This window comes from Pogoniulus pusillus, chromosome 32, assembly GCF_015220805.1.
Source record: "Pogoniulus pusillus isolate bPogPus1 chromosome 32, bPogPus1.pri, whole genome shotgun sequence".
NCBI classification, from domain to species: domain Eukaryota; kingdom Metazoa; phylum Chordata; class Aves; order Piciformes; family Lybiidae; genus Pogoniulus; species Pogoniulus pusillus.
Genome location: NC_087295.1, coordinates 12,697,381 through 12,723,033, shown reverse-complemented (window position 1 = coordinate 12,723,033; position 25,653 = coordinate 12,697,381). Strand labels below are relative to the sequence as shown.

At 50.1% G+C, this 25,653-nt stretch overlaps 1 protein-coding gene across 6 annotated transcripts in view; it reads left to right on the top strand.

Annotated features, from left to right (window-relative positions):
* Positions 1-25,653, top strand: part of TNS3 (tensin 3) — a 269,285-nt gene that overhangs the window by 206,947 nt on the left and 36,685 nt on the right. For all 6 annotated transcript variants that reach the window (XM_064169929.1, XM_064169928.1, XM_064169927.1 and 3 more), the window contains 3 exons: positions 1,242-1,420; positions 2,637-2,754; positions 2,854-2,937. In XM_064169929.1, the coding sequence (XP_064025999.1) occupies positions 1,242-1,420; positions 2,637-2,754; positions 2,854-2,937 (381 nt within the window). The remainder of the gene's footprint in view (positions 1-1,241; positions 1,421-2,636; positions 2,755-2,853; positions 2,938-25,653) is intronic.

The window sequence follows — 25,653 nt, the reverse complement described above, 5'->3', positions numbered from 1 at the left end:
GGAGATTCAGACTAGATGTTAGGAAAGGGTTCTTTGCAGTGAGGGTGGTGAGACACTGGCACAGGTTGCCCAGGAAGGTTGTGGCTGCTCCCTGCCTGGAGGTGTTCCAGGCCAGGTTGGATGAGGCCTTGAGCAACCTGTTCTAGTGGGAGGTGTCCCTGCCTAGGCAGGGGGTGGATCTGGATGATCCTTGAGGTCCCTTCGAACCTAACCCATTCTCTGATCTGTTTGCATGTATAGACAGCTCCAGCTCTCAGGGGAGTGTCTGCTGTGCATGCTGCTATTTCTGCACTGCCCTGTGTACACAGTGAGGGCTGCTGTGAGATGCTCACTGTCAGCTTGCTCTTAGGAGAGGCTGGAGAAAAGGGATGGCTACAGGAGCAGTCTGTTGGTGGGACTGGATGTCTCAGTCTAAAACACTGCTGATCACAAAGCTGTACCTAATGACCCTCTTCATAGTGACTTTGGAAGCAAATACTGCTTTATGCCCTTGAGTATCCTGGACTGTTCTGCTGGCTCTTGTGCTCCACTCCTCAGAGTGCATGTATCCAGTACCTCGTTTTAGTGATGAAGTGTGATTGCCATGCGTGTCACACAAGCTACACAGTGAGCTGGGTTGATTAGGGTCAGGGTCTGTGTTAGCTAAGGAGCAGTTTGGCGCCGGAGGGGAATGCAGCCCTGGAAAGCAGCAGTGGTTTTGCAGCTGCCAGCTGCTGTGTGTCAGGGATGGAGGGTCCCTATTTGGCCGCCGGCAGCGCCCCCTGCTGGCGAGCTCTACTGGTGGCACTGGCAGTCACAGTATCCCAGTATCACAGTATCCCAGTATCCCAGTATCCCAGTATCACCAAGGTTGGAAGAGACCTCACAGATCATCAAGTCCAACCCTTTACCACAGAGCTCAAGGCCAGACCATGGCACCAAGTGCCACGTCCAGTCCTGCCTTGAACAGCTCCAGGGACGGCGACTCCACCACCTCCCCGGGCAGCCCATTCCAGTGTCCAATGACTCTCTCAGGGAAGAACTTTCTCCTCCCCCTGGTGTAGCTTGAGGCTGTGTCCTCTCGTTCTGGTGCTGGCCACCTGAGAGAAGAGAGCAACCTCTTCCTGGCCACAACCACCCCTCAGGTAGTTGTAGACAGCAATAATTCTTGAACATAATCACTGAAGGCAGAACTGTGAAGTTTGCTCTAATTGGGTGGGGAAAAAAAAAGTTTATTAATCAGTTTATCTCTTTATTTTTAGCACCAGGTGTGCAAGATGATGGTGCCACAGAGGGGAGGATGAGAAAGTTAAGTGTTGGGCAGTATGACAATGATGTCCCTGGGCAGCCATTGTATAACAAGCTTGGATGGATGAAGTCTCCTGCTGCAGACCAGGCTGTAAATCCAGGATCACCAATCCTTGTGAGGAAGACCAAGGAGGTAAAGGATGAAGGATTTTTCACAGTATCACAGTATCCCAGTATCACCAAGGTTGGAAGAGACCTCACAGATCATCAAGTCCAACCCTTTACCACAGTGCCCAAGGCTAGACCATGGCACCAAGTGCCACGTCCAGTCCTGCCTTGAACAGCTCCAGGGACGGCGACTCCACCACCTCCCCGGGCAGCCCATTCCAGTGTCCAATGACTCTCTCAGGGAAGAACTTTCTCCTCACCTCCAGCCTAAATTTCCCCTGGCATAGCTTGAGGCTGTGTCCTCTTGTTCTGGTGCTGGCCACAACCACCCCTCAGGTAGTTGCAGACAGCAATAAGGTCTCCCCTGAGCCTCCTCTTCTCCAGGCTAACCAATCCCAGCTCCCTCAGCCTCTCCTCGTAGGGCTGTGCTCAAGGCCTCTCCCCAGCCTCCTCGCCCTTCTCTGGACACGCTCAAGCATCTCAATGTCCCTCCTAAACTGGGGGGCCCAGAACTGAACACAGCACTCAAGGTGTGGTCTAAGCAGTGCAGAGTACAGGGGCAGAATGACCTCCCTGCTCCTGCTGGCCACACCATTCCTGATGCAGGCCAGGATGCCACTGGCTCTCTTGGCCACCTGGGCACACTGCTGGCTCATGTTCAGGTGGGTATCAATCAGCACCCCCAGATCCCTCTCTGTCTGGCTGCTTTCCAGCCACTCCGACCCCAGCCTGTATCTCTCCATGGGGTTGCTGTGGCCAAAGTGCAGCACCCTGCACTTGGAGCTATTGAACACCATCCCAAGGCATATTTCTTGGAGCAATGGCCAACAGGAGCAGCAAGTTCCTGTTCAGTACCCAAGGAGCACAGAAAGCAACTGGGCAGTTGCATAGTGGCAATAAGAAACACAAAGGACTGTAGTTATCTCAGAGATGCAGTTGAGTGTTTATGGACGTTCTGCTCTTGTTCTCTCTGTCTGCATGTGTTCCAAGATCTCTCCCCTGGTCAGATGATAGAAACCATTCTGTCATCTGATGAAAAATGCTCTTCTGTATTGTAGGCTTCAGTAGGGATTTTCACACTGTCATTGTTCAAGGACAGGATGGACGAGGCCTTGAGTAACCTGTTCTAGCGGGAGGTGTCCCTGCCTGTGGGGGAGGGTTGGAACTGGCTGATCTTTGAGGTCACTTTCAACCTAAAGCATTCTGTGATTCTATGGTTTTGGTTTTTGTGCCCTTCCTAGATGGCTGCTGCACGTTACCAAGATGAAATAGATGGGGAAGTCTTCTCTCCTGCCAAAAATGGAAATGAAACTGCCCTATCCACACCAGCTTTCCCCCTGTCACCAGAGACATCCTATGGTGAGGAAATGTCTCTCTGTGTTTATTTGTTTGTTTTAACAGCACTGTCCACACTTTAGCTTTTACTGAAGGAGAAGTTGACTTTTCATTCTCTTCCAGTGAAATCACCTCCCCTCTACCACCAGCGGATTCCCTCCAGCCAAAAGGTCAGCAGCCCATCTGAGCTGTACAGAACCAGTCCTGGTAAGATACCCTTACCTCTTACAGAATCTGACACAGAACTCTTTTGTGAAGGCAGCTAACACAGCACTGGTTACTCTTTTGTAGACAGGAGATGTGTCTGGTTAATCTAGATGTGTGCAGGTTGGAGCAGTAGAATGTAGTGGTGCTAGTTTAGTGGTAAACAACTGTGGTAAAGCAGTGGTAAAAGTGGTAAACAACAAAGAACTGTTTAACCCTGTTCATTGCTGACAAGGAGACCCATGCTCATAGTCATTGCCCAAACTCAGTGTGCAGAAACTAGGCAAGTGTGTTGTGGCAATAAAAGGAAATGCAGTTCAGTGTTTGAGGCTGTCTTGCTCTTGTTTGCTCTCAGTTTGTATGTTTTCAATGTTGCATGGACTCTCTGCTGATACTTGACAATACCAAAATAGTGCTGTCAGGAGACCTGAGTTCCTTGTGGTTTCTAGTGCATTTTGTCTCCATCTAAGGGGAGAGAGGAGATACCCATGTTGCCATTGTCTGGGGAGGTGAAGCTGGCAGTAGAGCTGGCAGTAGCTGTGCTCAAGCCTTGTTCGAGTCTCTGTTCCTGTGACTTCCAGTACATTTTCATAGAATCATAGAATCAGCCAGGTTGGAAGAGACCTCCAAGCTCAGCCAGGCCAACCTAGCACCCAGCCCTAGCCAATCAACCAGACCATGGCACTAAGTGCCTCAGCCAGGCTTTTCTTGAACACCTTCAGTGACAGTGACTCCACCACCTCACTGGGCAGCCCATTCCAATGCCAGTCACTCTCTCTGACAACAACTTCCAGCCTATACTTCCCTTGGTAGAACTTGAAGCTGTGTCCCCTTGTTCTGTTGCTGCTTGCCTGGCAGAAGAGACCAACCCCACCTGGCTACAACCTCACTTCAGGGAGTTGTAGACAGCAATGAGGTCTGCCCTGAGCCTCCTCTTCTGCAGGCTGCACACCCCCAGTTCCCTCAGCCTCTCCTCATAGGGTTTGTCCTCCAGGCCCCTCACCAGCTTTGTTGCCCTTCTCTGGACACCTTCCAGCACCTCAACATCTCTCTTGAATTGAGGAGCCCAGAACAGGACACAGCACTCAAGGTGTGGCCTGAGCAGCATTGAGTACAGGGGAAGAATAACCTCCCACTTGTATTTTGTCTCCACCTGAGGGAAAAGAGGTGATATCCATGTTGCCATTTTCTGGGGCAGTGAAGCTGGCAGTAGAGCTTGGCAGTTGCTGTGCTGAAGTCAAGGATATCCTTAAGCAAAAAAAAAAAATGTGGAAGGGTTTTGTTTGCTGTGGTGGAGTTACTAAAGGCATGAATGTGGAAAAGTGGTTGGAAGCCAACCCTGTGCTGGGCTGCAGCAAGAGCAGTGTGGGCAGCAGGGCAAGGGAGGGGATTCTGCCCCTTGGCTCTGCTCTCCTCAGACCCCATCTGCAGTCCTGTGTGCAGTTCTGGAACCCCCAACACAAGAAGGACATGGAACTGATGGAGTCAGTGCAGAGGAGGCCACCAAGATGCTCAGAGGGCTGCAGCAGCTCTGCTATGAGGACAGGCTACAAGACTTTGGGCTCTGCAGCATGGAGAAGGGAAGACTTTGAGGAGACCTTGGAGTGGCCTTGCAGTATCTGAAGGGGATCCACAGGAAGACTGGGGAGGGACTATTGACAGGACAAGGGGTAATGGATTTAAAATGGCAGAAGTGAGATTGAAACTAGATGTTAGGAAAGGGTTGTTTGCAGTGAGGGTGGTGAGACACTGGCACAGGTTGCGCAGGCAGGTTGTGGCTGCTCCCTGCCTGGAGGTGTTCAAGGCCAGGTTGGATGAGGCCTTGAGTGACCTGTTGTAGTGGGAGGTGTCCCTGCCTATGGCAGGGTGTGGATCTGGATGATCCCTGAGGTCCCTTCCAACCCAAACCATTCTATGATTGTACATTGCAGAGCTGCAGTGACATCCACTCTTTATACAAAGATTATGACAAATTTCTCTCCTCTTTGGTACATTCTTCTCCTTGCAAACTGTCTGCCTTTCATATTGAACAGGTCTGATGCTGAAACTATTTGCTGAAGTGAAGGACACTGTCTTCCCTGAAGCCAGGCAAACCCCTACATAGAGTGATGCTGTCTTAGCCCTAGAAATAGTCATTTTCTTTCTCCATGAAACTCCTTTGTTAGGAAAGTCAAGGCCAGTGGTGTTCTGTATCTGTCTCCCTTTCCTTAGTGATGCTCTACCTCTTCTTTCTCCACACTCATTTCTTTAAAATGCCCTGCCTGCACCAGCTGGGATGAGCAGGATTCCTTTCCAGAGTCCTGCTCTTTCTCAGACCAGAGCAAGTTTCAGCTGGCTCTGCCTGTGGTCAGGCATGCAGCCCTTTTGTGTGAGTGCTGCTGCTCCAGTGATCCCTTGCTGCCATGATTTCATTGCTCTTTTCCTCCCTTTGAATAGCTTGCAGGCAATATTGCACCCAGGGAGTTCATTCTGATTTGAAAGACACCTTGTTTCTTAAGGCAAACTTGAGCAGTCTATAAATTAGCTGCTTTTGTAAGTAGCCTGTGAAAAGGCAGGCTCCAGATAGAGCCCAGATACAGCTGTCTGAGTAACACAATAGCCAGTTTATGTCCCACAGGAGAGTCCCACGCATCAGGGAAGGAACAGAAGCACTATTTGTAGGCCATTTTCAAGCTTATAAAGGCTTTCTTGTCTCAGGCCATATACAACTAATTGAAGTCTCTTTGTACACAGAAGTAACAAAACCAATAGCGAGCTCTCTGCCAGAGGACTGAACTCTGGCTAGCTACCCCTGCCACTCCATCCCTTCCAATGAAAGGAGGAGGTGCCCCTTCTTCAGCCCTGGCCAAAGCACAGGCAGAGCTTTGCAGATGAAAACAGGCACTATGGTGCAGTAGAAGAGCAGATCCCCCAGAAGGGATCTGTAGAACAAGGGGAGATTGTCTGTTCTGTTTTATCCATGTACTGAGAAAGAGGGGACATGATGTCATGTTTTCCCATCTTTTCTGAACAGCACAAGTCAAGTTGTGTAGCTCAAGCAGTGAGCATGGTGGAAGGATGGCACTGCTGCTGATAGGAGGAATCTCAACGCCTTCAAGCATGTGTAAGGCTTTGTCTTTTCAGCCCCACCATAGGGGCTGGACTAGGCACTGGACTCAGAGCTCACCTTAGGCACACAGACTGCATCTTTCCTACAGACTGCCAGCTCATACTGCCATGGGAACCTTCCAAGACCAGAGGCAGCTCTGTTTCTGTGTTTCCTCTTGTGCAGATTCTGTTTTCATCTGACATAGACATTACAATCCTAAATTCATAGGATCATAGGATGTTAGGGGTTGGAAGGGACCCAAGGAGATCATCCAGTCCACCCCCCTTGCCAGAGCAGGACAATCCTATCTAACACAGATCACAGAGGAACACATCCAGACAGGCCTTGAAAGGCTCCAGAGAAGGAGACTCCACAGCCTCTCCGGGCAGCCTGTGCCAGTGCTCTGGGACCCTTCCAGTCAAGAAGTTCCCCCTTGTGTTTTGGCAGAACCTCTTTTGCTGCAGCTTAACACCCATTGCTGCTTGTCCTATCCCAGGCAGCAGTGAGCAGAGCCTGTCCCCCACTCCTGGCAGCCCTCAGATACTTATAAACATTGATCCAAGCCCCTCTCAGTCTTCTCTTCTCCAGACTAAGCAGCCCCAGGTCCCTCAGCCTCTCCTCATCAGCCATGCCCTCCAGTCCCCTCATCATCCTCCTAGCCCTCTGCTGGACCCTCTCCAGCAGATCCCTGTCCCTCTGCAACTGGGGGTACTTAATTCCCCCAGCTGACTGACATGGTCTGACTCTGGTACATCATCCAGCAGAGTAGGAACATTTAATAAAGCACTCAGAAGAGAGATATAATCATTACCACACAGTTTTACACTATTGTATACTGGGACTCCAGTGTGCACATTGCTTCTCCAGGGCAGTGATTTAGTTGGGGCAATTAACCAGGCAGAGATTATAAAATCTGTGGTTAATTTTATTTCCAGAAGGCCCTGCCTACAACTATATACAACTTAGGTACATTTGGGTTCCAATTAGATCAGGAAAGGCTTCCCAAGGATGCTTATGGTTAATTCATTTAGGAGGATGAGAGCATTGGAAGAGTTTAGCCATACAATGGCTTTGCCCCACTTACAAATAAAAGGCAGCCCAGAGCCCTAGGGCAAGTCTGTGCTACCCACTGCAGTGGAGTAGAAATTTCAAGATAGTCTCTGACTCCTTTGTGGCAGTGTTGGAACTGCTTGGCTGTTGAGAGGCTTTTAGAGCTTCCCAGGGTGCTAGGAAAGAGGCAGAGGATCTCTGACCTGATCCTGGTTCCTCTTGGCACAGAGGTTTGCAGAGGTGCAGGCAGGATCTCTTGCAAATGTGCAGAGAGTACTATGTCAGTGGCACTTCTTGCTGCATCCTGAGGCACTTAATGCCTTCTTCTGGGAAAGTTGGCACTTAAATTTCTAGGTAGTTCAAGCCCAAAACATCAGGACTAAGCTGGTCTGAAGCACGAGGCAGAGCAGAACAAGTTGTCCAAGAGCAGTGAGACAGAGGCAGCAAGGCAGAAGTAGCATGCACTGAGGCAGAGCACTGAGGCAGAGGCAGCAAGGCAGAAGCAGCATGCACTGGGCAGCCCATGCCAATGGCAAATCACTCTCTCTGTGAAGAACTTCCTCTTAACTTCCAGCCTATACCTACCCCAGTTCATAGAGAGCATCTGTCACTGGCTAAATGGCCAGCCCAGGCCTGACCCTAGCCAGTCTCCAGAAGAGCACACCAAAGTGAGGGAGTGTTGGCCCTGATGGTCACAGCTCTGAATGCTTTGCACTGCGATGAATCCTCCTCCTGCTTCCACTGCCCAGCACTGAGTTCAGCTCTGCAACCAGCAAAGTGAATGTTGGGACTTCAGTGTAATGATGCTCTCTCTGGTCACTAAGGTCATGGACATCCAGAGGTGTTATTGCCTTCTCCATATTCCACCAGCTGAGCCTCAGTCTTAGACATTCACTAAATCATAGAATCATAGAATCAACCAGGTTGGAAGAGACCTCCAAGATCATCCAGGCCAACCTATCCCCCAGCCCTAGCCAGTCAACCAGACCATGGCACTAAGTGCCCCAGCCAGGCTTTGCTTCAACACCTCCAGGGACAGTGCCTCCACCACCTCCCTGGGCAGCCCATTCCAATGCCAATCACTCTCTCTGCCGACAACTTCCTCCTAACATCCAGCCTAGACCTACCCTGGCACAACTTGAAACTGTGTCCCCTTGTTCTATTGGTGGTTGCCTGGGAGAAGAGGCCACCCCCCTCCTGGCTACAGCCTCCCTTCAGGTAGTTGGAGACAGCAATGAGGTCACCCCTGAGCCTTCTCTTCTCCAGGTTAAACAACCTCAGCTCTCTCAGCCTCTCCTCACAGGGCTGTGCTCCAGGCCCCTCACCAGCTCTGTTGCCCTTCTCTGGACACCTTCCAGCACCTCAACATCTCTCTTGAATTGAGGAGCCCAGAACTGGACTCAGCACTCAAGGTGTGGCCTGACCAGTGCTGAGTACAGGGGCAGAATAACCTCCCTTGTCCTGCTGGCCACCCTGTTCCTGAGCCAGGCCAGGATGCCATTGGCTCTCTTGCCCACCTGGGCACACTGCTGCCTCATCTTCAGCCTACTATCCACCAGTACCCCCAGGTCCCTTTCCTCCTGGCTGCTTTCCAGCCGCTCAGTCCCCAGCCTGTAGAGCTGCTTGGGGTTGTGGACAAAGTGCAGAACCCTGCACTTGGCCTTGTTCAGTCTCATCCCATTGGCCTCTGCCCACCCATGCAGCCTGTCCAGGTCCCTCTGCAGCGCTCTCTTACCATCCAACAGCTCCACAGCTGCTCCTAGCTTGGTGTCATCTGCAAACTTACTGATGCTGGACTCAATACCCTGGTCCAGATCATCAATAAAGATACTGGACAGGACTGGGCCCAGCACTGATCCTTGGGGAACACCACTAGTGACTGGCTGTAATGATGCTCTCTCTGGTCACTAAGGTCATGGACATCCAGAGGTGTGATTGCCTTCTCCATATTCCACCAGCTGAGCCTCAAGTCTTAGACATTCACTAAATCATGTGCAGAAAGAGGAGGTGCCTTTTCCATGCAAATCTAAGAGACTATTCACATGTCACAGGAGAGGTCCAAGGTCACCTCCCTCTTGCATGACAATCAGCAAGATTTGAACCAGGCTTTTCTTTAGAAGTCTGAAAACTGTGATGCTTTTGAGCCAGCTTTCTTTTTCTGGCTTAGTTCATAACACATTATTATTGAACACAAGTTAGAATAATGGTAGAGGAGGAAAACTTGAATTCAAATCTGTGGCCTGATTCAAAGTCCTGGAGCTTTGAATTCCATTCAGCAATAATAATTATTCAGTGTGCAGCTTCCATCCTTCCTGTAGCTCTGGTCTGAAGGCATTTTCTCTTGAGAAAAAAGCAGTAACATTATCTGGGATTTCCTTGTGTCTTTATTTAGGGGAGTTTTGTGCTGGCTGTCCAAGAGAACTGACTGTACTTGGAATATGCATCCCAGAGCTGAAAAGTTGATAGCATTTCCAATGCTGCTGAATGCAGCTTTTTGTTCTCTTCACTGGTGTCGATGAGAGCTCCTGATTTCTAAACTTCAGACAATGAAATTGGAAGTAAATCTGAAGTTCATAGAGTCATAGAATGGGTTAGGTTGGAAGGGACCTCAAAGATCACCCAGTTCCAACCCTCTGCTATAGGCAGGGACACCTCCCACTAGAAGAGGTCACTCAAAGCCTCATCCAGCCTGGCCTGGAACACCTCCAGGGAGGCTGTGGAGCACAGAATCACCCAATGTGATCTTTGATCACATTGGGTGATTCTGTGCTCCACAGCCTCCCTGGGCAACCTGTGCCAGTGTCTCACCACCCTCACTGTGAAGAACCCTTTCCTAACATCTAGTTTCAATCTCCCCTCTGCCAGTTTAAACCTGTTACTCCTCATCCTGTCATTACAAGACCTTGTCAGTAGTCCCTCCCCAGCCTTCCTGTAGGCCCCCTGTTGGCTCTCTGGGTGCACTTTGATAAGTGTTTATAAGTGTCTGAAGGCTGCCAGGAGGGGGGGCACAGGCTCTGCTCACTGCTGCCTGGGATAGGACAAGCAGCAATGGGTGTAAGCTGCAGCAAAAGAGGTTCTGCCTCAACACAAGGGGGAACTTCTTGACTGGAAGGGTCCCAGAGCACTGGCACAGGCTGCCCAGAGAGGCTGTTTGGTCTCCTTCTTTGGAGCCTTTCAAGGCCTGTCTGGATGTGTTCCTCTGTGATCTGTGTTAGATAGGATTGTCCTGCTCTGGCAGGGAGGGTTGGACTGGATGATCTCCTTGGGTCCCTTCCAACCCCTAACATCCTGTGAGCCTGTGATTTATGGCACTTCTGGCTCAGATCTCCTGTATATTTCCAATTGATCCCATGTTGGGAAAAATATAGTAGGCTCTATGAACTAAAACATGAACAAAGAAGCTACAACCCTTTGTTTTCTGACACAGCTGTGTGACCATATAGTCCTTAAGGGCTCTATCAGGATGGCTGTCCACTCTTTAGCTTCTGGCAGTAGGGCTAGTTTGACTTGGGCATATCCAAGAGCTGATTGCTTTCACCTTCATGGCTATGTTAAGTGGTAAACTGATTCTCAAGGTCGAAAGTTGTGTACCAGTGAATCCATGGGCAAAGCAGCTCATTGATTGAGATACCTGTGTAAGGATAGTAAAGCTCACAGAGGAGAAAACAGCATTCCCTTCCCCTTGATGTGCATCTGATGGTTTTGAGTTTCCAGGCTCTTGGCTGTGTATGGCTTCCCATACAGTATTTTAAGAGGACATACTCCTTCTCTGGCTTGTGGAGTGATACAAACTCTCATCAAGGCAGCATCAAGGTAAAGCATCTACCTATTCAAGCTGAGTTTCCTGGCACAATTTTGAAGTCTGTGTTTCAGGAGTCTGTTTCATCTTTTTTACCTTTCCACTAGACTGTGGGCTCCAGGGGGTACACAAATCCTGCTTAGTCTGGAGAAAATTTGATGCTCCTTACTGCTTTGGATCGATCTTGCAGTGTGGTCATTCTGGTGAAACTGGGAATCTCGTGCATTTAACCTAGGAGATCTGTACACATGCCTTACTCTGTTGAGTAGATACCTGGCAGAGGATGGAGGACCTGATCCTTGTGTCTATGGCATGCCTGCCACAGCCATGAAACCAGTTCTCCTGGCCATGGGGACCTTCTTTCTCCTTTTGGGATGGCATCATCTCACAAACTGTGCTCACTAAAGCCCCACTGGTTCCTCACCTGAGACATCCAACTCCCCCCTTCCCTTCCCAACTCCTGCTTCTCTGCTTCTGTATACAGTAGCATTTCACTCTGGCTCTTTGTATCTCCTGGTTTAGAGTTTCAGACTACTTTTTTGTTTGCTTCCCTGGAACTCATCTCTGCTGGTGGAAACGTTGTGCTTGTGACAGAAACACAACCAAAAGATGAAGGGTTTTGTGTCTTTGTCCTTTGTTATTAAAAGTTGATCACATTGAAGAAGTTTCTTTGATGAACAGCTCTTAGTATAACCAAATCTGAACCTGTTAGAAAGCTCCATGTAAAATTATCTCTTAAAGAGGGAGTGAATTTGATAAAATCAATTGTATTAATGATTTTAATTCCCTAGTTTCTACCTGAGTTACATTCATACATTACTCTGGAAAGCAGCCAGGAGGAAAGGGACCTGGGGGTACTGGTGGATAGTAGGCTGAAGATGAGGCAGCAGTGTGCCCAGGTGGCCAAGAGAGCCAATAGTATCCTGGCCTGCATCAGGAACAGTGTGGCCAGCAGGACAAGGGAGGTTATTCTGCCTCTGTACTCAGCACTGCTCAGGCCACACCTTGAGTGCTGTGTCCAGTTCTGGGCTCCTCAATTCAAGAGAGATGTTGAGGTGCTGGAAGGTGTCCAGAGAAGGGCAAGGAAGCTGGTGAGGGGCCTGGAACACACACCCTATAAGAAGAGGCTGAGGGAGCTGGGGGTGTGCAGCCTGCAGGAGAGGAGGCTCAGGGCAGAGCTCATTGCTGTCTACAACTACCTGAAGGGAGGCTGTAGCCAGGTGGGGTTGGGCTCTTCTGCCAGGCAAGCAGCACCAGAAGAAGGGGACACAGTGTGAAGTTGTGCCAGGGGAGGTCTAGGCTGGATGTTAGGAGGAAGTTGTTGTCAGAGAGAGTGATTGGCATTGGAATGGGCTGCCCAGGGAGGTGGTGGAGTCACCATCCTTGGAATCCTTCAAGAAAAGACTGGCTGAGGCACTTAGTGCCATGGTCTGGTTGACTGGATAGGGCTGGGTGCTACTTTGGACTGGATGAGCTTGGAGGTCTCTTCCAACCTGGTTGATTCTATGATTCTAAGTACTTTTCTTACTTAAGTTTTGATTGAACAAATGTAAATAGCTGAACAGGCACTTTCCAGGAGTTGAAAATCAGAAAAGGAATGGAATAGCCAAAAGTTTCCTATGATTTTGTGCTTTGCCTGCAAAGCCAGGGATGCTTTCTGGGGAGAGCAATTTTCTGCTGTAATTGTTGCTTATGGAAGTTTGAAGACTCTGTTTGACTCTGCTTTTGTCTCTGCTGGGAAGCATGGAAAACACATATACGGTCTAGTTGTATATAGTATTCAGAGCTGCCCAGCAGAAAGGGATCTGGGGGTTGTCATAGACAGGAGCTGAATATGAGCCAGCAGTGTGCCCAGGTGGCCAAGAAGGCCAATGGCATCCTGCCTTGGATCAAAAATGCTGTGCCCAGCAGGACCAGAGAGGTGATTGTCCCCTTGGACTTGGCTTTGGTGAGGCCACACCTTGACTATTGTGTTTTGGGCACTGCAATACAAGAGAGATGTGGAGGTGCTGGAGCAGGTCCAGAGGAGGGCAACAAAGCTGGGGAAGGGCCTGAAAAATAACTCTTATGAGAAGCAACTGAAGGAGCTGGGGATGGTTAGTGTGAGGAAGAGGCAGCTGAGGGGAGACCTCGTTGTTGTCTACAGCTACCTGAAGGGACATTGTGGAGAGGCTGCTGCTGGTCTCTTCTCACAGGTAATGTAAGACAGAAGAAGGGGGAATGGGCTCAGGCTGAATCTGGGGAAGATTAGATTGGACATTAGGAAAGTTTTTCATGATGACAGTGGTCAGGGACTGGAATGAGCTGCCCAAGGAAATGGTGGAGTCACCCACCCTGGATGTGTTTAGGGGTCATTTGGATGTGGTGCTTAGGGCTTAAGGTGGTTTAAGGTTTAAAGTGACTCTTGTAGAGCAGGGTTCTAGGTTGGACTTGGTGATGCTGAGGGGCTTTGCCAACCTGCCTGTGCCTGTGGTTCTGTGACAGTAGATGAACTGAATCGGATGGCAGTTCTGGACTGATGTGTGAAGAACCTCTTCTGCCCCTTGGCAAGGATTGTCCCTCATTTTTCACCTGTGTGGTGCCTATTACAACTCTATCCTCCTGCTGTTTGATTCCTGGGTGCAGCCATTGTGTAGTTATTTAACAAGAGTGACTGCTATGAAGAAGAGTGGTGGTGAATACTCTTGTAAAGTTTTATTTTCCTTTCTTCTGTGGAAGAAAAACAAAATTCTGATTAAGTTTACCAATGCTGATCTCTCTTATCAAGCTGATCTACTTTGAAGCTACCCAAAGGATTTAGTAGAGAGGTTCAAAATGGGTTGCCATTAGGAATTTGCAAGCAGTTGAGTAATTACCCACAGGAAAGCTTTGAGTGGCCACGTTTGTTTCTGTCGGTATCGTAGTCGTTTCCTATATAGCCATCCTTTCAGAAAATCCGGTGAGAAACAATCCGAGGAGGAAATGTGCTGCCCGTTGTGGTGCTGCAGCATTCCCACCGCTCTTCCTGCCCCGCCAGTGGAACCTGCTCGGAACAATGATGGTGATGCAGCCCCGGAGGGGTCGGGCACGGCGGGTAGCGATGGAGCGCTGGGAAGTGAGTCAGGCTTTGCCCAGAGCTCTGGCTGCTGAGTGTATCGGCGTGCGGGGCCGGTTCGGCACTGCAGGGCAGCTGGGCCCCGGGCAGAAGCACTCATCTGTTGCTTCTCGTCTGTGCGTCCTGCGGCCGAAACGGAGCTGTGAGCTGCGCCGAGAGAACCGGGCAGCTGGTTTAGAATCCGAACAGCCCCCGAACAACGAAGCAACAACGTCAAACCTGCAGCCGAGCCGAGCCCGCTGCGGGCGGCGTGCGGGGAGGCTGAGCGAGCCGCTGGGGTGCGCGGAGCCGAGCGGAGGCTGCGCTGTGCGCGGCGCTGCGGGGGGCGGCGGGGCCGGGCCGGGGGCGGGAACGCGCTGCGCCTGAGGTGGAGCCAGCAGAGAGGGGTGCGCGGAACTGCAGGGCTGGCCGAGGAGCGAGCCCGGCGGCGCCCGGGGAATGCTTTCCCGCCCGGCTGGAGCGGGCTGCGGCTGCACCGAGGACGGCGGCAGCTTCTCCATCGGCGGGCAGCGGCGGCCTCTTGCCTGTGAAGCTGCGAGGCGCGGGGCAGAGCGGATGGTGTCCGGGCTGGGAGGTAGCTTTTGCGAAGCCCCCGCCCGGAGTGCCAGCGGGCCCAGCGGCCGGGCTGCCCTGGCCGCGGGCGGCATGCGGTGCGTGGGGCTCGGCGTGAGGGGACGGAGGCTCGGCTCGGGCGGCGCTGCGTGAGAGCGCTGCCCTGATGGCTTCCACAGGTACGTGCTGGGCTGCCTGCCCTCGCTTTCTTTTGTGTGTGTGCGTGTGTGTGTGTGTGCGCGTGTTCCCCTCGGCCTGGAAACTCGTTTTCGGTTGGGTTTGTGTCTCGCTGGCCTGCTTCCTTGCAGCGATCCGGAGCGGGAAGGGCTGGCGGCACAACCCGCGCGTACAGCCGGCATACAAGCCGCTGTGGGAGCTCGGGCGGAGGGAGCGGAGGCGCGTACGCGGGTGCGCCCGGCCCGCCCGCAGGCGCTTGCAGCAGCAGCAGGGGCAGAGCTACGCCTTGGTGCAGCCAGGCCTGGAGTGCGCTGGGACGCGGACAGACTTCGCAGCCAAGTTGTGTCGGCATGAGCCGCATCGCTACGGGATCAGCGGCTCATGAGCGGTGTGCGGTGGGTTTTCTGAGGAGGAGGACTGGAAATGCTTTGTGCGCGGTGCTGGGGCTTCTTGTTGCTCGATTCGGCTTGGGGTGTCGTTGTCGTGTTGTGGTTTTGTTAGGTTGGTGTGGGGTTTTCAGTAGAGAATAACCCTGCTCCTGGAACGTCTGTAATTGCTGACTTCATGCAAGAATTGTGTCCAGGCTGATTGCTTTTCCCTGCCGGTTTGTTCCTAGTAAGGTTAGAGCAGTATTGAGTTTCCTTCAGAAAGCGTGAAAAAGAAGCTGGCTTTGCAAGCAGAAGGCTTTTCAGAGCGAGGAGAAAGTTCTTCCCTGAGAGAGTCATTGGACACTGGAATGGGCTGCCCGGGGAGGTGGTGGAGTCGCCGTCCCTGGAGCTGTTCAAGGCAGGACTGGACGTGGCACTTGGTGCCATGGTCTGGCCTTGAGCTCTGTGGTAAAGGGTTGGACTTGATGATCTGTGAGGTCTCTTCCAGCCCTGATGATACTGGGATACTTTCCCTATTCTTTTGCTTGACGAGAAAAGCAGTCTTATTGTGGCAACAGCACATGCAGAGGGGCTCTGCTGGTTCAGCCAGGACGAGTGAAATCGTCTTGCTTCCTTGTTCCACATCTGTGTCCAGTTCTGGGCCCCTCAATTCAAGAGGGATGTTGAGGTGCTGGAACATGTCCAGAGAAGGGCAACAAAGCTGGTGAGGGGCCTGGAGCACAAATCCTATGAGAAGAGGCTGAGGGAGCTGGGCCTGTTTAGCCTGGAGAAGAGGAGGCTCAGGGGTGATCTTATTACTGTCTACAACTACCTGAAGGGACATTGTAGCCAGGTGGGGTTGGTCTCTTCTCCCAGGCAACCAGCAATAGAACAAGGGGACACAGTCTCAAGTTGTGCCAGGGGAGGTATAGGCTGGATATTAGGAAGAAATTCTTCACAGAGAGAGTGATTGGCATTGGAATGGGCTGCCCAGGGAGGTGGTGGAGGCACCGTCCCTGGGGGTCTTCAAGAAAAGCCTGGCTGAGGCACTTAGTGCCATGGTCTGGTTGACTGGCTAGGGCTGGGTGCTAGGTTGGGCTGGATGATCTTGGAGGTCTCTTCCAACCTGGTTGATTCTATGATTCTATCTGACTTTTCCACCCAAATACAGGCTCAGAGCAGCCAGCTCCATGTGGTGTGATGGACAGGATGCGCTAGAATGCTTTAAACATCCTGATTCTTAGGGCTTTAATGCAAACAACTTTTCTTTCAAGTCAGTAGCAGCAGATGCTTGTGTTAAGGGCTGCATTCCTAGAAGGAGAGCTACTGAATTGAGCACAGCCCTACGAGGAGAGGCTGAGGGAGCTGGGATTGGTTAGCCTGGAGAAGAGGAGGCTCAGGGGTGACCTTATTGCTGTCTACAACTACCTGAGGGGAGGTTGTGGCCAGGAGGAGGTTGCTCTCTTCTCTCAGGTGGCCAGCACCAGAACAAGAGGACACAGCCTCAGGCTGCACCAGGGGAGATTTAGGCTGGAGGTGAGGAGAAAGTTCTTCCCTGAGAGAGTCATTGGACACTGGAATGGGCTGCCCAGGGAGGTGGTGGAGTCGCCGTCCCTGGGGCTGTTCAAGGCAGGACTGGACGTGGCACTTGGTGCCATGGTCTAGCCTTGAGCTCTGTGGTAAAGGGTTGGACTTGATGATCTGTGAGGTCTCTTCCAACTCTGATGATACTGGGATACTGTGTGTGAATCACAGTTTTTAAGGGGCAGACTTACTCCACTTGCTAGTCTTCTACGTGATCCTGAGCAACACTAACATTAAACTGAGATGAGTTTGGTTTTAACCGGTTTTAATTCCAGATTGCTAAAAGCAGCTTCAGAAAAATCAGTTCCTTTTCTGGTTTTAAAACGAAGGTGGTTTAAGTGTGCCTGAAATACAGCTCTTGCTTTTGGTGTTAAGGCTGCAGGGAGCTGGGTTGAGCCATTTGTTCTGTAGAGCAGTGACTCCAGCAATGTGAATAGGTCGAAAGAGGGTCACAGTAAGGAATTTTCCTCGTGGTAGAAGAGTGGGACCAAGGTCAGACTTTCAGTAGATGGTCAGAATGTCAGTTTGATTGCATCCTGCTAGGTAAGTATTCCTTGGATAGGAGTAACTGCATGTTTGGACCTCTCTGGTTCTTGGTGGCTCCAGGGAGCTGGACTAAGACAGATAGGAATTGTGTGCTTGGACCTCTCTGGTTTTGCTGGCTTCAGGGAACTGGACTAAGACAGATAGGAATAACTGTGTGCTTGGACCTCTCTGGTTCTTGGTGGCTCCAGGGAGCTGGACTAAGACAGATAGGAATAACTGCATGCTTGGACCTCTCTGGTTTTGCTGGCTTCAGGGAACTGGACTAAGACAGATAGGAGTAACTGCATGCTTGGACCTCTCTGGTTCTTGGTGGCTCCAGGGAACTGGACTAAGACAGATAGGAGTAACTGCATGCTTGGACCTCTCTGGTTCTTGGTGGCTCCAGGGAACTGGACTAAGACAGATAGGAATAACTGCATGTTTGGACCTCTCTGATTTTGCTGGCTTCAGGGGACTGGACTAAGACAGATAGGAATAACTGCATGTTTGGACCTCTCTGGTTTTGCTGGCTCCAGGGAACTGGACTAAGACAGATAGGAATAACTGCATGCTTGGACTTCTCTGGTTCTTGGTGGCTCCAGGGAACTGGACTAAGACAGATAGGAATAACTGCATGCTTGGACTTTTCTGGTTCTTGGTGGCTCCAGGGAGCTGGACTAAGACAGATAGGAATAACTGCATGCTTGGACCTCTCTGGTTCTTGGTGGCTCCAGGGAACTGGACTAAGACAGATAGGAATAACTGCATGCTTGGACCTCTCTGGTTCTTGCTGGCTTCAGGGAACTGGACTAAAACAGGAGAAGATTTCCTTGCCTTAGGAAGAGTAGATAAAATCATACTGTGAAATGGAAAAATTCACTGGTGTGGCTTGGTGCTTGCTTTCCAGGAACACCAGTAAGTCAGACTCTTCATTCTCTCAGTATTTGCTCCAGTTTGCTCTCTCCATCTCCACCTTTGCCACCTTTTGTACTGACTTTGGAATGGATCTGTCTGTAGGCACAAATTGGATTCTTCAGTTCTGACTTTGGAATGGATCTATCTATCTGTAGGCACAAATTGAATTCTTCAGTTCTGACTTTGGAATGGATCTGTCTGTAAGCACAAATTGAATTCTTCAGTTCTGACTTTGGAATGAATCTGTCTGTAGGCACAAATTGAATTCTTCAGTTCTGACTTTGGAATGGATCTGTCTGTAGGCACAAATTGGATTCTTCAGTTCTGACTTTGGAATGGATCTGTCTGTAGGCACAAATTGGATTCTTCAGTTCTGACTTTGGAATGGATCTGTCTGTAGGCACAAATTGGATTCTTCAGTTCTGACTTTGGAATGGATCTGTCTGTAGGCACAAATTGGATTCTTCAGTTCTGACTTTGGAATGGATCTGTCTGTAGGCACAAATTGGACTCTTCAGTTGGGCACAGGCACCCCGGACCTGCACCTTCCACATTTCAAGCAACTTTAACAGCCAATGAACTCCAGAGCAGAGGGCAGACATACTACTGTCTCCTTGGAAAGTGCTTGGTCTCCCAGGGCATTCTGCCTGAAAAAACATTGCTGTTCATTTTGAAGGGACCAGTTTGTGCGCTTCTGATCTCCAGTGGCTTTTTTTCTCCTCTAAAACTATTGCATTTCACTTTTACAGTTTGATGAAAACTGTCCTGTTCAGCAGGGTGAATAGCTGACATTTCATTATGAGGTAAACTCTGATAAGGATGGAATATGCTGTCTCTAAAGCCACTGGACCAGTTTGCTGTGAAAACGTGGTGCAGGCACCTTAGTGATTGTATTCTGATTGTTTCATTGGATTTGGTTTTGTTCAGCATTGAAGCAGAATAGTAGTGCTCTTGTTCATGCATTATGGTCTGCCTGTGTCTCTCTCCTCAAGAATGTTTCCCTAAATGTCACGTTTTATGTTTGCCTGTGACCCGGATGGCTTGAGGAGATGCCTCCACAGCTGATTTGCATTCCTAAGACAGCAAAGCTATGCTTAAAGTCAATAGCAGAGCATCTGCTGGGTCTTTTAAAATACATGAGAGGACATGTGCAACTGATTGCTTTAGTCCCCAGGGAAGTGAGGGGTTTATTTGGGTCTCTTTTTTTTTTTGTGGTACAGTTTGGGAATAAAATCAGGGTAAGCAAGTCCTTCTGAAAGGCTTGATAAGAATCTGACTGCTTTGAAGATGCTGTATTTCAAATCCCATTCACCAAATCAGAGTTAATGTGTAGTTTGGTACTTGTGAGTGGATGTGTGTGAATGGGTGTTAAGGGTCTGTCAATGGGATGGCTGTTTCCGAAGTAGAAGAGAGGCAGGACTGTAAGGTCTTCCGGGCAGGGCCTGTGAATGGTGGGAAGTGAGGTCTGCTGTATCATCCTCTCGATGTTTAACTCTGTGCAGCCAGGAGCAGAGGGTACATGCAATTCATTCCCTGATCCTAGAGTTGCCTGGAGATAAGCTGACCCCTGGCACAGCTTCAGAGGCTGTGTTTGTTGCTGGCAGGAGCCTCTCTGGGCTCTTACAGGAGCTAGAAGTTGCTGGGACACAGGAATGAACCAGTGTGCACCCTCTCTTGTCATACAGCTTGCCGGCAGGCCAGGGTGTCCTGTGGAAGTGGCAAAGTGCCAGCCTTGCTCAGCCATTGCTTGCTGGGGAGAGCTGCTGCTGTGCCAAGGGTGTTTCCTCAAGGGTCAGCCGGGGCAGGTTACAGTATCACAGTATCCCAGTATCACCAAGGTTGGAAGAGACCTCACAGATCATCAAGTCCAACCCTTTACCACAGAGCCCAAGGCTAGACCATGGCACCAAGTGCCACGTCCAGTCCTGCCTTGAACAGCTCCAGGGACGGCGACTCCACCACCTCCCCGGGCAGCCCATTCCAGTGTCCAATGACTCTCTCAGGGAAGAACTTTCTCCTCACCTCCAGCCTAAATTTCCCCTGGCATAGCTTGAGGCTGTGTCCTCTTGTTCTGGTGCTGGCCACCTGAGAGAAGAGAGCAACCTCCTCCTGGCCACAACCACCCCTCAGGTAGTTGCAGACAGCAATAAGGTCTCCCCTGAGCCTCCTCTTCTCCAGGCTAACCAATCCCAGCTCCCTCAGCCTCTCCTCCTAGGGCTGTGCTCAAGGCCTCTCCCCAGCCTCGTTGCCCTTCTCGGGACACGCTCAAGCATCTCAATGTCCCTCCTAAACTGGGGGGCCCAGAACTGAACACAGCACTCACGGTGTGGTCTAAGCAGTGCAGAGTACAGGGGCAGAATGACCTCCCTGCTCCTGCTGGCCACACCATTCCTGATGCAGGCCAGGATGCCACTGGCTCTCTTGGCCACCTGGGCACACTGCTGGCTCATGTTCAGGTGGGTATCAATCAGCACCCCCAGATCCCTCTCTGTCTGGCTGCTCTCCAGCCACTCCGACCCCAGCCTGTATCTCTGCATGGGGTTGCTGTGGCCAAAGTGCAGCACCCTGCACTTGGAGCTGTTGAACACCATCCCCTTGGACTCTGCCCATCTGTCCAGGCGGTCAAGGTCCCGCTGCAAAGCCCTTCTGCCCTCCAACCCAGCCACATCTGCCCCCAGCTTAGTGTCATCTGCAAACTTGCTGATGACTGACTCCATACCTCCAGCATAAGGCAGGAACAGATTTGGGGTTTTTAATTCTAGATAGGCTTGAAACATTCCCAAAACAGGGTGAACACTTTCTAAACCTGTGCAGCAGACACTGGCATGAAGTTAGAAGCATTCAGTACTGCAGTGTCACTTACCTTTAACTGTTAGCAGTTCAGGTTCTAACTGTTGAGTCTGTTCTTTTCTGCCACCAAAGAAACGTTGCTGAGAAACACTTTACTGCCTCTCCAGATTTGCTGCTGTATTTCCCACGCTGTCAGCCACCACAGGGCTGTGTTTGCTGTAAGAGCCAAACATGTAATACATCCACCACCAAGATCCTCCTCAGGATGTGTTAGAAAATTGCTTAGTGATGAGATATAAAACTTTTGGAAATGGTTGTGTTAAATTCTTCCACGTGAGGAAATTAATCTAGCCTTGAGCTCTGTGGTAAAGGGTTGGACTTGATGATCTATGAGGTCTCTTCCAACCCTGGTGATACTGGGATACATTTGGGAAGCACCTCTAGGGGGATTTATAGTTCAACCTGTTACTCAGAACAGGACCTTCACAAGTATTGGATCCTGTTTTGTCTGAGTCAGGAAAACCCTTCCTGATGGAGATTCCACCTCAACCCTGGTTAACCTCTTGCCCCGCTGTGATGGGGTGTTCCCTGCCTCCCCACTTTGGAAATCACCCAGACTAGACTCAGACAGCTCTGGAAATTGAATGAAGCTTATATTTACAGCTAGCACAATATACAAGCAGATATTTACAGTATATACAGTAATATACAAGGTAAAAGGTAATGCAGACACACAACAGCCCTCCCAGAAACCTGAGTGCCCAGGAGGGGCTCCCAACCACCCCTTCACCTTCCCCTACCCCTCTCAACCTTACCCCAGTCCCAAGGAAGAATGGAGGTTCAGCCAGGGGGGTTAGGAAGTAAAGTGGATTAAAGAAACAGCAGAGAGGCTAGAGAGAGAGAGAATGCAGCTCAGCCAGTTCCCCAGCAGGAGTAGTGCCTTATCTGTGCTTTGATTCTTAGTTTTATACATCTCAGCAAGCCTATGAGTGCAGTAGACATCAGCCTTGTTTTCCTTCCACAGCCTGTAATCTAGTTCTTCTCACCAAAACATTCTAGCTAGCTTCAAACCAGCTCCTTCTGTTTTCATAGGATTGTTTCATTTGGGCTGAAAAAGCCCTTTAAGATCATCGGGTCCAACCGTTACCTAACTAGCAAGTGTGGTGCTAAACCATTCCTGTTGGCATCTGATTCCTATGAGAATTGCCCCAAAAGTAATTTTTTTCCTGTCACTGCTGAGAAGAATTTGGCTCTGTTGTTTCTTCTGGTGGAGAAGAGACCCTCTCCTAATAGTTTTTTAGGTTATCCACCCAGTTGCTTTCCTTCTCTAGTCTAAACCATCTCTGTTCCATCATCCTGTCTTTATGGGTTGTGTGAACAAAGCCCCATGTCATCTTGGTAGCCTTCCACTGGATCCCTTCCAGTTTCTCATGTTCCTGAACTAGTGCCTTAAAACTTTGTTTAGTATTCCAGGTGAAGCTTTCCAAACATCAAATAGGGAGGGGTAATAACTAACTTGCTTTGATCTTCTGGCTCTGTTCCCCCTGCTATAGCTCATTATGCCTTTTTTAGGAGGAGGGCAAAGCAAAGACTCAGCCTGATACCCACTGCAGCTCCTGATCCTTTTCAGCAAAGCTAATTCCCAGTTGGATTCCAGCCTGTGTTGTTGTAAGGTCTTGTTCTGCTTGTTCACTGTGTTTGTGTGAAGTTGAAAGAAGAATATAGTAAGTGTCAAGGGCTAAAGTTTCATTAAAGCCAACAGTCTGAAGACTGACTGGAAGCAAGAAAGCTTAAACATTATCTCAGTCTCTCTTACTAATTTTGGAACCTTAGCCTTTGGGATAGCAGGAGTGGGAGTGAAAAAAAGTACCTGACAGTGCTAGAGGGTATGTAAAGGAGCCAATTAGTGAAGTACTCCAGGTGGAGTCTCACCAGAGCAGAGTAAAGGAACAGAAACACCTCTCTTCTCCTGCTAGTCACACTTCTTTTGATGCAGCCCATGACAAAGTTACCTTCAAGAGAGATGTTGAGGTGCTGGAAGGTGTCCAGAGAAGGGCAGCAAGGCTGGTGAGGGGCCTGGAGCACAGCCCTGTGAGGAGAGGCTGAGGGAGCTGGGGGTGTGCAGCCTGCAGCAGAGGAGGCTCAGGGCAGAGCTCATTGCACTCTACAGCTCCCTGAAGGGAGGCTGTAGCCAGGTGGAGTTGGTCTCTTCTGCCAGGCAACCAGCAATAGAACAAGGAGACACAGTGTGAAGTTGTGCTGAGGAAAGTATAGGCTAGGTTTTAGGAGGAAGTTGTTGTCAGAGAGAGTGATTGGCATTGGAATGGGCTGCTCAGGAAGGTGGTGGAGTCACCATCCCTGGAGGTGTTCAAGAAAATCCTGGATGAGGCACTTAGTGCCATGGTCTGGTTGCTTGGGTAGGGCTGGGTGCTAGGTTGGACTGGCTGATCTTGGAGGTCTCTTCCAACCTGGTTGATTCTATGATTCTATGACTACAAAGGTGGGAACAGAGAGGAAGCTCCTAGAACACAAGGTATGATAGTGCAATGACTGCTCCTTTTGCTTTCCTGCCATTGCTGGACTGACATCTCCAAAGGTGTGAGATGGTTTTGCCCTTCAGCTGCTACAAGGAAGAGGAAAAAGAACTGTATGAGGCACTTAGTGCTATGGTCTGGTTGATTGGCTAGGGCTGGATGCTAGGTTGGACTGGATGCTGTTGGAGGTCTCTTCCAACATGTCTGATTCTATGATTCTGTGATTTTTAGCTCTCTTTTATCTGCCTTGTGGAGTGGGTTGAGCCACTCTGGGATTTTTGTATGGATTTTTTTCCTTCAGGGTTCTTTTTTTGGTTTTAACAGATTTAGTAGGTTAATGTACAACTTAAATATGCCATTTTTATGTAGCTGTGTCCCAGGTGCATCCAGGAGTTCCTGCTTACAACTGAAAGAAGCTTGCAGCTTTTGCAAGTCGTTAGCCCTTTGCTGCCAAGTGGGAGAGAAGGAAGATGAAGGGATATTTTTCTGCCTTTCATGGGAACACCACAGTGTTTGTTTCCCCCCTCAATGTCACTTGTCAGCAGTGTATGATGCAGATTTCAGTTCCTCACTTCAGTTCTGCCTGTAAAGTTGATAACCAGTGATAGTAAATAACAGGTATGCAAGCCTGACTCAGGTGCATGAAGAGACATGAAGAGGAAGGATCTTGATTTTGTCACATCTCTTCTTCCCCTAGAGAGCTGCATTTGGACATTGTCAGTGTTCTCATAAGTATAATGGTGTAGACTTTGTAGGGCCTGCAAGCAAGAGGCACCAATGCTCTGCAGCAAACGTGCCAGGGGAGTTCATACCATGCATATACAGCAATCCTGTAGAAGCTCTGAGCCTGTCTTTGGATAATGATTCCATGAGCTAAAGGGTTAACAGCTAACCCTAACGTGTGGACTCTGCTTCAGACAATGGAGAGGACATAGCTGAAATATTCAGCAAGCTTAGTTTTGGTTGGAATATAAACAAATCTGCTTTCATGGGAAGTGCCTTTCAGATAGCCTTGTTTCTAGCCAGGGCACAGTTTCAGAGAGTTGATGTTCTCTCTGCATGTTCCATGCCTGCCTGCTGGTGGCTTTCCAGCCCTGAGTTAGTAATTTACACCTGTGGAAATGGGGGGTGAAAATAAATGCTGCTTCCCTGAGCTTCCCAGCAGTCCTTTCCTCACTCAGCCTTTGGGACTCCAGAGGTGATGGCAGCAGTCCAGGGCCTGAAACTGGGAAGAATCAAGTCTTGGTCCATTTCTCTGTAGAAGTGCCCTTGTGATTGGGAGCAGGAGAGGTCTTTGTTGCATGAATGCTTTAGATGAACTCTGAAGCACATAGGTGAGGTCACATTGGAGTGCCAAAAACCTTTAAGCTATTTCAGAAGGAGTGCCACTCCCCTTCCTGCCCCCAGGCTCTTGGTGGCTGGCATCCTGTCTGCTCTGATAGGCAGAGAGCAGTCATAGAATCAGCCAGGGCTGGAAGGGACCACAAGGATCAGCCAGTTCCAATCCCCCTGCCATGCCCAGGGACACCCTGCCCTAGGGCAGGCTGCTCACAGCCTCAGCCAGCCTGGCCTTAAACACCTCCAGGGATGGAGCTTCAACCACCTCCCTGGGCAACCCATTCCAGCCTCTCACCACTCTCATGCTCAACAACTCCTCACATACAGCCAGGCTGAATCTCCCTATCTCCAGCTTTGCTCCATTCCCTCCAGTCCTGCCACTCCCTGACAGCCTGAAAAGTCCCTCCCCAGATTTTCCCCAGCTTTTTTGTAGCCCACTTCAGATCCTGGAATGGCACAAGAAGGTCACCTGGGAGCCTCCTCTTCTCCAGACTGCACAGCCCCAACTCTTTCAGGCAGGAAAGCAAGCCTGAAGCTTGTCATCATTCCCATGTCTCCAGGGAGGACATTAACTTCTCTCACACAGTGGCAGGGGCATCTCAGCCTGCAGTATAATTGGGAAGCATCTGAAGTGTCATGTGCAGGGAGGAGATGTCTGCTGTACCTGCGCTGTTTTGTCTTACAGTTGCTACTTTTGGGGTCATAGAATCCTAGAGAGGCTTAGGTTAGATAGGACCTCAGGGATCATCTACTCCAAACTCCCTGTCTTGGGCAGGGATGCCTCTTAAAGACACTTGGTTGCCCAAGGCCTCATCTGATCTATCTTTAAACACCTCCAGGGAGGGTGCATCTGCAGCCACTCTGGGCAACCTATTCCAGAGTCTCACTACCCTCATACTGAAGCA